Below are 11,655 nucleotides of genomic sequence, written 5' to 3'. Positions count from 1 at the left end.
TCTTTGCTATCCTTAATTTCCTACAGATATACCTTCTTACAGAAAAATATATGAGAAGTGATAATTTTTGAAGAAGTGTTAAAATCTTTTGAACACTATAAACATGGGATTAATAAACATATCAAACATGTTTTATATTCTGATGGGATAGTAAAGAGTACTTTTAAATATGGGGATCATCTTTGATATAGTCTTTAAAATATAATTTTTGGTCTCTAGTCAAGAGAATAGAGACTTAGAAGTGATATTTAAATTGAATTTAATTAAACACAAAGTGTCACATACTTCCACCTTCCCAAAAATAGTCATTTCATCTTATTTAAGGAAATGGAAATTATTATGACTTAAGTATTCATTCTGTGATATGAGTGTTTGGACAAGTTTAGGTACACAGCAAAGATTTAGAAGTTCAACCACCAGAGCAATATTTTGAAAATGCTAAAGCCAACTCAATTCTCCATCCAGCAATTCAATATGAACTTAGTTTAATTAGGCCTCGACTCTGGATACTCTAAGTCCTTGGTGTTTATGACCTTGGGGTCATTATAGTCTTCCCTGGAAAGCTGTCCAGGATACACAAGCTCGTCCTTCCGAGTCCTTCAGTTAGCTTGGGCAACTCTACTATGGGGACCAATGAAGCTCAACATTGTCATCACCAGCTGTGGAAGGTCAAAATAATGTTTCCATCCCCAGTCCTTACGGGCATTGCTGTCATCGAAGTTCATCGGCCAACTATCCGCTAGGAAAAGGTACAGAAGAGTAGCTTAAGTTTTTCAGGCTCTAGAATTTCAAAAAGGTCTAGAATCCTATCTAATAATAGACAACGATGGTAATTGACCGTACCTTCACTACGCCTCCCATTGGCTAATCAGCATGATATGCAAATTAACCACCAACAAAGATGGTGGCTAATTTGCATACTGCAGGCAGATCCTGCTGCGCCGCCCCACCTGGGGCTGGCGGCGGCAGCGCGATCCCCAGCCGATGGCCACCCCAACGGGAGATCCTAGCCTGCCGTGTGCAGGGTGGGGTGGGTGGGGTGGGCGACAGTACAATCCCGAGCTGCTGCCCACCCCAGTGCGGGATCCGGGCCTGCCATCTGCGACCAGGGGAGACGGGGCAGACACCGCGGGATTGGGCATGCCCTCTGCCACCAGGGGACCGGGCCTAAGCCAGCAGGTGGTTATCTCCCGAGGGGTCCCAGACTGTGAGAGGGCACAGGTTGGGCTGAGGGACGCCCCCCCGCCCCCCGCCCTTCCAGTGCACAAATTATTGTGCACCGGGCTTCTAGTACTTTATACAATGGTCTATCATACAAGATACCATAAAATATATTGCCTCTTTGAAATTCCCCCTTTGAGCAAACCAGAGCAGCTACTATGTGCATACACAGTCACCCTCTTAGACTAGAAGATTGTATTATACGTCTACTGTCAGGCACTGTGAATTGTCACACACTATTAAAATCTCATGCAAACTCATAAGGTAGGAATCTTACAGGCAAAGGTGCTCAGGGCTACAGAGTGGCACGGTCACAGTATTTGCTCCTTTCCTACTATGTCTGCTTGTTTTATGTTCAAACTGTAAAATGGTGAAATGCTGACAAGCTGTTTATTTGGAATGAAACTATTCCACCCACTTTAGATATCATTTCCCAAAATTGCAGCCTCTGTGGGCTATGGCTCAACAACTCCTTCTCCAAAAGGTGCCAAGACCCTCAGGAAGGCTTCAAGCTCTACTTATCCTCCACTGATTACTAGTATGTCCTCAAGGGACTCAGTGCAGAGTGAAGCATAACCTTGGTTTGACGGGGTTTGCAATGATGTACCGACCTATGGCCTGTCGAACAGAATCCACGTTGTACGTGATCTGGAATTCTGGTATGTGCTTAAGAACCTCCTGGGCCAGCTCCTCGGGGCAGAAGCTCATGGCATTGATGTTGTAAGTCCGACTAGAGAGGGACTCTATCGGGGCCTCCATGAATTCCAGGGTGGCCCTGAGGCAGTCATCAATGTACATCATCGGGAGCCTCGTGCTGGGTTTCAGGTTGCACTCAAATTTGCCATTCTTGATTGCATCGTGGAAAATCTGGACTGCATAGTCTGAAAGAAAATCCTGTCAGTGGGTCTTCTTAGAAAAAAATCATGAGTGAGCTTCTTGGATTAAGGCAGTGGTTCTCAAACATCTTAGTCTCTGAACCTCTCTATGCTCTTTCTCTTTTTTAAATGTATTTTTATTGATTTCAAAGAGGAAGGGAGAGGGAGAGAGGGACAGAAACATCAATGATGAGAGAGCCTCGTTGGTCAGCTGCCGCCTGCACACCTCACACTAGGGATCGAGCCCACAACCCAGGCATGTACCAAACACTGAAGACCTCCAATGAGGTATTTATCATGTGAATTATATTAATATTGACTGTATCAGGAATTAACTGAGAAAAAATGTTTAAATATTACATTTTAAAATGGCAATAACAGACCATTATATATTCACATGTATGACATTTTATATGAAAAAGGACATATTTTCCAAACAAAAGAAAATTTAGTGAGAAGAATGGCATGTTTTATGCTTTGAAAAATCTCTTTACTGTTTGGTTAAGAGAAGACTACTGTCCCCTATCTGCTTCTGCATTCAGTCTGCTGTGCTAGCACACATCACGCAGCCCCTGGAAAACTCCACAGTGCACTTGGAAAGGAGAGTGAAAAGGGCAAATAACAGCTTACGATTGATATGAAAATAGTTTTGACCTCTTGGACCCTTCGAAAAGGTCTCAGGGATACACAGGGGTTCCCATACTTGAAGCACCACACTAAGGCAAAAGTGTTTTATTTTAATTATTAATTAATTAAAAGTAGTAATTAATATTAATATTGACTTGTTCCACCTAGCTATGCGTTCATTGGAATGTGCTTTGACTGGAGATTGAACCGCCAACCAACTGAGCTATCCAGCCAGGACTAGAAAAAACTTTTTAACAAAAACCAAAGCCTCTTTATAAATCCCTCAGATTTTTCAAGTATCTTTTATAGTGTATCTCAGGACCCTTCGTATGGGAAGGATTTCTAATGTAGGAGTTAGGAAATATAATGAGTGCTTGGGTCCAAATTAATAATAATAATGATAAATGCTTATGTTCCTTTTAAATATGTCTCCCTACACTGTGGGTAACAAATTTGTTCTTGACTATGAACTGTTTGATTCCAGCACTGTGCACCCAGTGGCCCATCCTGAGCTGGATTTCCAACACCGGCTTAGCTGCCCTTAGCAAGTGTGAGTCAATTGCGTTCGATGAGCTTCTCAGATGCACTTCCTGGAGAGGACGCAGAAACTCCAGTCAGCATACGTCTGACTGCAGATCCATCACCCTATTCCCTATCTTACAAACAAAAGAAATAGGAACCCTGCCTGTGTGGCTCAGTTGGATGAGTATCATCGCATGCACCAAACGGTCTCTGATTCCCCATCAGGGCACATGCCTGGGTTGCAGGCTCAATCTTCAGTAGTGGGCATGCAGGAGGCAGCTGACCTACGTTTCTCTTCTCACATTGATGTTCCTCTCTCACTCTTTCCCTTCCTCTCTCTTTCTAAAAATCAATACCCTCGCCTTTTTTTTTTTTCTTAAAAAGAACGAAATAGGAAGCAACACTTACCAGTTGTTCCTCCTCCAGGTTCGGAGTCAGCTGAAATGATGCCAGGATATCTCAGGCATCGGAAATCTAACCCATACCGGTGATAATAATACTACAAAAGAAAGGAAACTTAGTTTAAAAAGAATCTTTTAAATCAGATAGAGCAATACAAAGAAATAACAGCCTTTTCCTGAAATATCATCCTAATCAGTAATATTAAAATTCTCCTGAAGGAAAGGAAGACTCTAGAATTTCTAACAGACTCTCATTTTTCTTTAATAAATAACTTCAACTTGTATCTTCAAAGAATCATCATCCTGGGGTTACATCAACATAGTAAATAATAACTCAGCCCCCAGTAGGGATTTCCACCCTTTCTTTGGGAGGGAGTCCCTGCTCGTTGTCCTGCACAGCAGCACTGGAAAGAGTACAGGGGAGGACAGTGGGTGACCGGAGAGCAACGACTGTGACATTAGCTGAAGGATCAGACGCCAACTAAAATTTGCTATAGAGTACAAAAAAGACACAGAGTATGAAAGAATAAAACCAGCCCTGAGTTTGCTCAGTTGATTGGAGCATCATCCCATATATCAAAAGGTTATGGGTTTGATTGCTGATTAGGGCACATACCTAGGTTGTGGTTTCCATCCCCAGTTGGGCCCGGCCGGCATGGCTCAGTGGCTGAGCATCAACCTATGAACCAGGTCACGATTTGATTCCTGGCCAGGGCACATGCCCAGGTTGCAGGCTCCATCACTGAAGGTTGTGCATGCGGCAGCCAATCAATGATTCTCATCATAGATGTTTCTATCTTTCTCTCTTTCTCCCTTCCACTCAGAAATCAATACTATAATATTTTTTTTTTAAAAAAAATCCCCAGTTGGGCCCCTGTAGGAGGCAAGAATCATTGTTTCTCTCTCCCTCTCTCCCTCTCTCTAAAAATGAATAAATAAAATAAAAAACATATCCTCAGGTGAGGATTAAAAAAATTATTGAAAGTTACCAACAATAACTACCAATAATGGGAGAACAAACAAAAGGGCAGCAAATGCCATTTGAGGGGCCTCTAGGAAGTGTTGAGTGGTACCATATGGCTGAGGGCTGAGTTCTTCTGGAGCTATCTGAACATGCTGTTTTGCAATCATAATCAGTTTATGAGCATTTCTGGGGGCTGGGATGGGGGAAGGGGAAGCCCCCCAAGGATAAACCAGCAGGCGTCTGAGGCAAAAGAACAAAAAAGAAAACACTGAGTCATCTTGCTAAACCATACGTACTTCTCCCATGAGCTCTGCGTGGACCTTGGACACCCCGTAGATCGTCCTGGGTCTCTGAATGCAGAGATCAGGGGTTGGGTCCCGGGGAGAAGTAGGTCCGAAAGCTCCGATGGTGCTGGGCACAAACAATCGCAAATTGTGTTCCAAGGCAACATCCAGAACATTATGCACTCCTGAAACCAACAGACAGTACCACAACTGAACAACCCCTTGCTGAGGAACTGGAAACGTCGACAAATACTGGGCAAGATCCAGAGACTTACCTGTGATATTTACCGCTTTTGCCAAGGGTACGTTTGCTTCTCCGACAGCACTGAGCACAGCGCTATAGTGGATCAGCCAGGTGATGCGGTGGTTTACCACTATCTCTCGAAGATGCTTGTAATCCAGAACGTCGGAATGAATAAATGGGCCTACAAGGAACAAGGTGAATCCACAAAAGTGAGAAGTTGGGGGTTTGAAAAGCTAAATGGTCCTCCCCACCCCTTGAGCTGTGAATCCCATTAATACCAACCTGGTAACTGAACCACTTCGACACTATTGGGCATTTTACCATGGAAGAATCACATCACCAACTACAACCACCTCACAGTTGACAACAGCTAATGCTTATAAGGACTTAGACTTGCAGGCACTGCTCTAAGGGCTTTCTGTATATGTAGCTCTTACACGGCCTCTGAGGTAGATACATTTTACTGATGAGGAAACTGAGGCACAGAGAGGTTAAGAACTTGCCAGAATCAAACAGAGTAAGTGGGAGAAATATGGTCACAACCAGGCAATTGGATCCAATCAGCCTTGTTAACACCAACCCTACATGCAGAGTGATTGCACTCTGCTTTTAAAAGTTACGTATTTTTAAAGGAAGAGAGAAATGGGTTTAAAAACCCAAACAAAATACCGTGGTACAGAACAGTGGTTTTCAACCAATATGCCACAAGAAATTTTAAAACATGCAATACCTGACTATTTAGTCTGGGGCACTGATCTCTTTTCCCTTAGATTGTCAAATTTAAAAAATGGCCCTATTTGGTTTGGCTCAATGGATAGAGTATCAGCCTGCAGACTGAAGGGTCCTGGGTTTGATTCCAGTCAAGGGCACATGCCAGGGTTATTTGGGGGCATGCAAGAGGCAGCCAATCGGCAGCCAATCAGTGATTCTCTCTCATCATTGATGTTTCTATCTCTCTCCCTGCTCTCCCTTCCTCTCTCTGAAATCAATAAAAATATATTTTTAAAAAAGGCAACAGCCAACACAATAACCATCTGGTGTGAATGAATGAAAACTATACCTATTTTTTTTGTCAGATAGGCAAAAATATATATTTTGGAGTGTCACAGAATTTTAGTAATTAGTTTATGTATACAATGAGATGTAAAAGGTTGAAAATCACTTGTATAGAAGAACCACAAATCATGAATTTATAATACCCGGCTAATTTGGAGGTAAAGCTGATTTTATTCAATGCCAATTTTCCCATTATAGCAAATTACCATTCTTCCCCACCATAAACAGCAAAAGAATGGTATTGAACCAGAAAGGACTAGAAGACATTATAAAAACATTTCTGATTTAGTGGAGTTAGAGGAGTTAGAGATGTGCGTGTATGTGTATGTGTGTGCGTGTATGTGTATGTGTGTGGTGTGTGTGTGTGTACACACAGTAGTTTAAGAGCAAGTGTGTGTGTGTGTGTGTGTGTGTGTGCGTGTGTACACAGTAGTTTAAGAGCAACTCTATGTTGAAATATGAGGATTAATTTCTCCAAATTTTTAAAGTTCCTCATTATAGGATTTTAGTTTTGTTCGCTAGCTCTCTGAGCCAATAAGTTTACTAAAAACTCAAAAAGACAGGAATTGCCCATCCGGTGTGGCTCAGTGGTTGTGTGTAGATCTATGAACCAGAAGGTTGCAGTTAGATTCCCAGTTAGGGCACATGCCCATGTTGCACGCTCTATCCCCAATAGGGGGCATGCAGGAGGCAGCTGATCAATGATTCTCATCACTGATGTTTCTATCTCTCTCCCTCTCTCTTCCTCTCTGAAATCAATAAAATACATATATTAAAAAGACAGTAATCAATGTTTTTATTCCAAAGATACTACGCCACATGTTAGCCAAAGATGTTATTCCAAAACTTTACATTCAGAACTCTCCTATTCTTGTCACACTTAAATGAGCAGCAGCATAACTATAGACATTTTACAGAACTACCAAGGACACATATGTGCCTCAATACTTCTCCTTCTTTAATGCACACGCCTGGTTAAGAGCTGTGGCACACAGATTCCATGAGCTGCTTCTCTAACTGCACTTTGAAAAGTAAAGATAAAAACAAAAGCAATGATCTCTTACCACTATGGAACACCTGGTCGGAGGGTTTTTTTATATCAGACAAAATCACATTGTCCTTCCCAAATTGTTTCCTAAAGGGAAAATCAATACACATGAGTTGGTACAGAGAGGATATAATTGGTTCTATGAAAACAGTCTTTCAAATAAGAACTGTAACTTGCGGTCAGCCTCTGAATCCCTTTTTTTTCATGTCTTTTATCCCTCTTCTTCCCAAACACACACACCCTCAGTTCTGACCACACTCAGGCCTCTCTCTCCCTTTTCACACCCCCATCTTCTGTTCCTACTTTCACCCCTTATCATCCCTATATTTGCCATCAATTTCTTCCCTGTACCCATAAGTTTTTACCTCTCCCTCCCCATTCTTCTTTCCTTGCTCTTATTTTTTCATCCCATTCCTTCTAAATCCCACACTGTTCCTTGTCAGTTTCTACACATACTTCCCTCTGCCCCCAAACATCTAAAAATCAAGTGATTCATTTGGAGTTAGGTGTCTTACTCTGTCTAAGTGAGAAAAGAGAGGGCGCAAAGGACCAGTGTGGGAGATGTTGAGCCAAATGTTTATGATATTAAGAGGCCAAATGAAATGCATTCTAAACAGCCACTTTAGATATGGTATCTTCAAAACAGGAAGGGGAGGGAAAAGATTAAATGGTTAAATGGTACCAAAGACAAACATCCTATACTGAAGAACTCAGATTTCAACTTTCAGCTTTTAAGGCTCTTACCTTAACAACTTAGCAAGCCCCACTCCAAGCTGGCCAAGACCCCCTAGATAAAGGGGAGAAAAAGTAAAACTTTAATCCAAATCTAACCAAAGCAATTATTCCCAGAATGGAATTAATGGAATAGGCTATAGTTATAATCTTATCTAATTAGATAAAGTCCCAGGTTGGCCTGATAGAATTGAATTACCTCCTCCAAGTGAATATAGAAATCGATACAGCTAAGATTAGTTTCAGAGACAACCCTCTCTCCAGCACAAAGTCCCTAAAGGGAAGAAAGGGTGTAGGAAGAGAAAAGTCACAAGGAAGCCGGACAACCTCCCAGCTCCTCAGGCCAGAAATTTGTTCCCAGCTTTGCCTTTGTTTTTCAATGGCTCTGAAGCTTGTCTACTACAAGTGCCAAAATACTCAGACAAATATACAGTTTGTCTTGGCCTCTGGTGGGATTTCCCAGGACCCCATCCTCCATCAAAACTGGAGTGGGATGTGAAAGGAGAAAGAGAGGGGACAAACCAAGAAGTTATCTGAAAAAAAGGGGCAGATAACTGAATCAACAAAAAGGCATTAAAATCAATAAAATGGCATTAAAATGTCCCTGATAGAAATGGGGGGGGGGGGGGGGGGGGGGGCGGGGGCGGTGCTGGGAGCACATTTGAAGGAACATACCATAAATTTCATTGGGGAGAAATGAGGCAGGAAGATACAGAAAGTGGGATTTCTTGTAAGCACAGGTTAACATGGGACTGAAACCAGGCCCACTGATGCTCACATGGGCCCTGGAAGATGCTTCGTTAGTGAAAGTAGGAGGGAGTAAAACAGCAGACAAGCTGAGCAAATCAGAGAGGAAAGTGCAGAGGGGAACCTATAACACTTGAAACCCATTCACAGCAGAAGAAGAGAAAGCAGCAGTAAAAGAAACACACACACACACACATACACACACACACACACTGTGAGGAATGTAAGCCAAGGGAAGAAAACCTGGCAAGAAGAAAATAAAACATGTCAATTAAATCAGAGATGGGCTTGGATTGGCTGGAAGCAAGGAGGGAGTAAAACAGCAGACAAGCTGAGCAAATCAGACAGGAAAGTGCAGAGGGGAACCCACTACACTTGAAACCCATTCACAGCAGAAGAAGAGAAAGAAGCAGGAGTGAAGTTTGCAGTGAGGCAGGTACAAAATCAGGCATTGGGTGTGCAGGGATAAGGAGGATCAGGGACAAGTCTGGTGACAATGAGATGGATGGTAACATGAGAACACACACACACACACACACACACACACACACTGTGAGTTTTCTTGCCAAGGGAAGAAAACCTGGCAAGAAGGAAATAAAACATGTCAATGAAATCAGATGGGCTTGGATTGGCTGGAAGTACGTGGGAGTGAAGTTTGCAGTGAGGCAGGTACAAAATCAGGCAAGGGATGAGGATCAGGGAGCAAGTCTGGTGACAATGAGATGGATGGTAACATGAGATGATGGGGGTGAGCTCCTCCAGGCAGGCCCTAACTTATCTTCTCTGTCTCCAGCACACAAACATGTAGTAACTGCTTGGGATGAATGACACCGAGTTTAGGTTGAGGAATTTCAACAAGAAAAGATGCTCCTGGTTTCAGAATCCATGCTCTTATCCTGCACACTCCCATGAGCCTTTGCTCCCAAGACGATCCTAATAAGGCAGTGGAACTGAGATCCGCAACAGCTTTTGGACCCCCAGCTAAATAGTTCCTCCCTCAGATAATTAAAAATTATAGCAGGGAGCCCTGGCCAGTGAAGCTCAATGGTTAGAGTGTCAGCCCATGCAACGAAGGGTTTGATTCCAGGTCAAGGGCACATACCTGGGTTGCAAGCTCAATCCCTGGCCCCACTTAGGGCATGTGCAAGAGGCAACCAATTGATGTGCCTCTCTCACATTGATGTTTCTCTCTCTCTCTCTCTCTCTCTCTCTCTCTCTCTCTCTCTCTCTTTTCCCCTATCTCTTCCTCCCTTCCACTCTCTTTGAAAATCAATGGGCAAAAACATCCTTGGGTGAGGATTAACAACAACAAAAATTATGGCAGGGAAAACAAGAGCTGGCAACAGTGATGAAATAAAGATTAGAGATTTGCAATATTTGGGAGGAAGTCAAAAGCGGAAAAGGTAGTCTGTGATTAATAAATGTTAGCTGATAGCATGTCAAACATTCCAAAAACAAATACACAACCACACAGAAGCTGCACAGAAGATAAAATCATCAAGCCACAAACTCAACCTGTAATTAAGATCCGTGGCCGGTCTGTTTCAGATAGAGAAGCAGAGTGGCAGTTGGCATTTGCTGGAATTTGCCAAGGGGAGGTGCCCAGGACCCGGCCGGGCAGGGCAGCTGCCCTAGAGCTACAGGCGGGGCTCTGCAGCATCTGGCCCATAACTCGCTGCAGCATCCGAAGGACCGGCATTTTCTCAAATACCCTGTAAGAAAAAAGGAGCAGAGTTCATTATGGAACCTATATGTCCCAAACCATCATAACACAAACTCCTTAACCAGAATTAACATTAAGATTGTCAGCTCACAAGGGAGCGGGCGAGGAGAGATCAATGTGGGGAAAAGGAGACATATGTAACACTTTCAAAAACAAAGAATTTTTAAAAAAAGATTGTCAGCTCACGAGCAAAGCCATGTTTTAGATCAGTGATGGCGAACCTATGACACGCGTGTCAGCGGTGACACGTGAACTCATTTTTTTGGTTGATTTTTCTTTGTTAAGTGGCATTTAAATATATAAAATAAATATCAAAAATATAAATCTTTGTTTTACTCTGGTTGCAAATATCAAAAAATTTCTATATGTGACACGGCACCAGAGTTAAGTTAGAGTTTTTCAAAATGCTATACGCCGAGCTCAAAAGGTTCGCCATCACTGTTTTAGATTCATGAACTGAACTAATGAGACTGCTGAGTGTGCCAGTCAAGAGCCCACTGGAAGCAGGGCCCTGTGAAAAGGGGATAAACCACTCCTCATGCAAAGTGCAAACAAAGGCTGGACAGAGATTTAGAACTGGAAGTGCACAATGCTGACATCAACTGGGCTCTCCTGTCACCGTGGACCTTACATATAGAGTCATACACACCAGAAATACTAAGTCAGTGGGTCCTAGAGAAGGCTTTAACACTGACAACTGCTATCAACCTGTCTGTGCTCCATCACAGAGCACAAATAGGTCCCAGGTTAAATAGCACAGTGCCACCTGGCCAGCACGGCTCAGTGGTGGAGCATCGACCTATGAACTAGGACAGTGATGGTGAACCTTTTGAGCTCAGCGTGTCAGCATTTTGAAAAACCCTAACTTAACTCTGGTGCCGTGTCACATATAGAAATTTTTTGATATTTGCAACCATAGTAAAACAAAGACTTATATTTTTGATATTTATTTTATATATTTAAATGCCATTTAACAAAGAAAAATCAACCAAAAAAATGAGTTCACGTGTCACCTCTGACACGCGTGTCATAGGCTCGCCATCACTGTTAGAGGCTGCCCACATTCCTTGCCACATGGCCCCTTCCACCTTCAAGCAAACAGCACCGAATCAAATCCTTCTTGTGCTTGGATTTCTGACTTCTCTGGCTGTGATCTCTCTCTCTCTCTCTCTCTCTCTCTATATATATATATATATATATATAAATTGATG

The 11,655-nt window shown here is 42.7% G+C and overlaps 1 protein-coding gene across 1 annotated transcript in view; it reads right to left on the bottom strand.

Moving 5' to 3' along the window:
• Window positions 1-371: 371 nt before the first annotated feature.
• The window catches only part of LOC102238724 (L-threonine 3-dehydrogenase, mitochondrial), a 20,226-nt gene continuing 8,942 nt past the window's right edge, over window positions 372-11,655 (bottom strand). The window contains exons 2-9 of the mRNA XM_005859622.2: window positions 10,237-10,433; window positions 7,987-8,029; window positions 7,259-7,329; window positions 5,170-5,319; window positions 4,907-5,079; window positions 3,654-3,744; window positions 1,833-2,102; window positions 372-739 (exon numbers count right to left, since the gene is read on the bottom strand). Of these exons, the coding sequence (XP_005859684.1) occupies window positions 600-739; window positions 1,833-2,102; window positions 3,654-3,744; window positions 4,907-5,079; window positions 5,170-5,319; window positions 7,259-7,329; window positions 7,987-8,029; window positions 10,237-10,420 (1,122 nt within the window). The 5' untranslated portion in view covers window positions 10,421-10,433 and the 3' untranslated portion in view covers window positions 372-599. The remainder of the gene's footprint in view (window positions 740-1,832; window positions 2,103-3,653; window positions 3,745-4,906; window positions 5,080-5,169; window positions 5,320-7,258; window positions 7,330-7,986; window positions 8,030-10,236; window positions 10,434-11,655) is intronic.

This window comes from Myotis brandtii, unplaced genomic scaffold (assembly GCF_000412655.1).
Source record: "Myotis brandtii unplaced genomic scaffold, ASM41265v1 scaffold1282, whole genome shotgun sequence".
Classification (NCBI taxonomy): domain Eukaryota; kingdom Metazoa; phylum Chordata; class Mammalia; order Chiroptera; family Vespertilionidae; genus Myotis; species Myotis brandtii.
The sequence above is the reverse complement of the archived record's forward strand: the minus strand, read 5'-3'. Positions and strand labels throughout refer to the sequence as shown.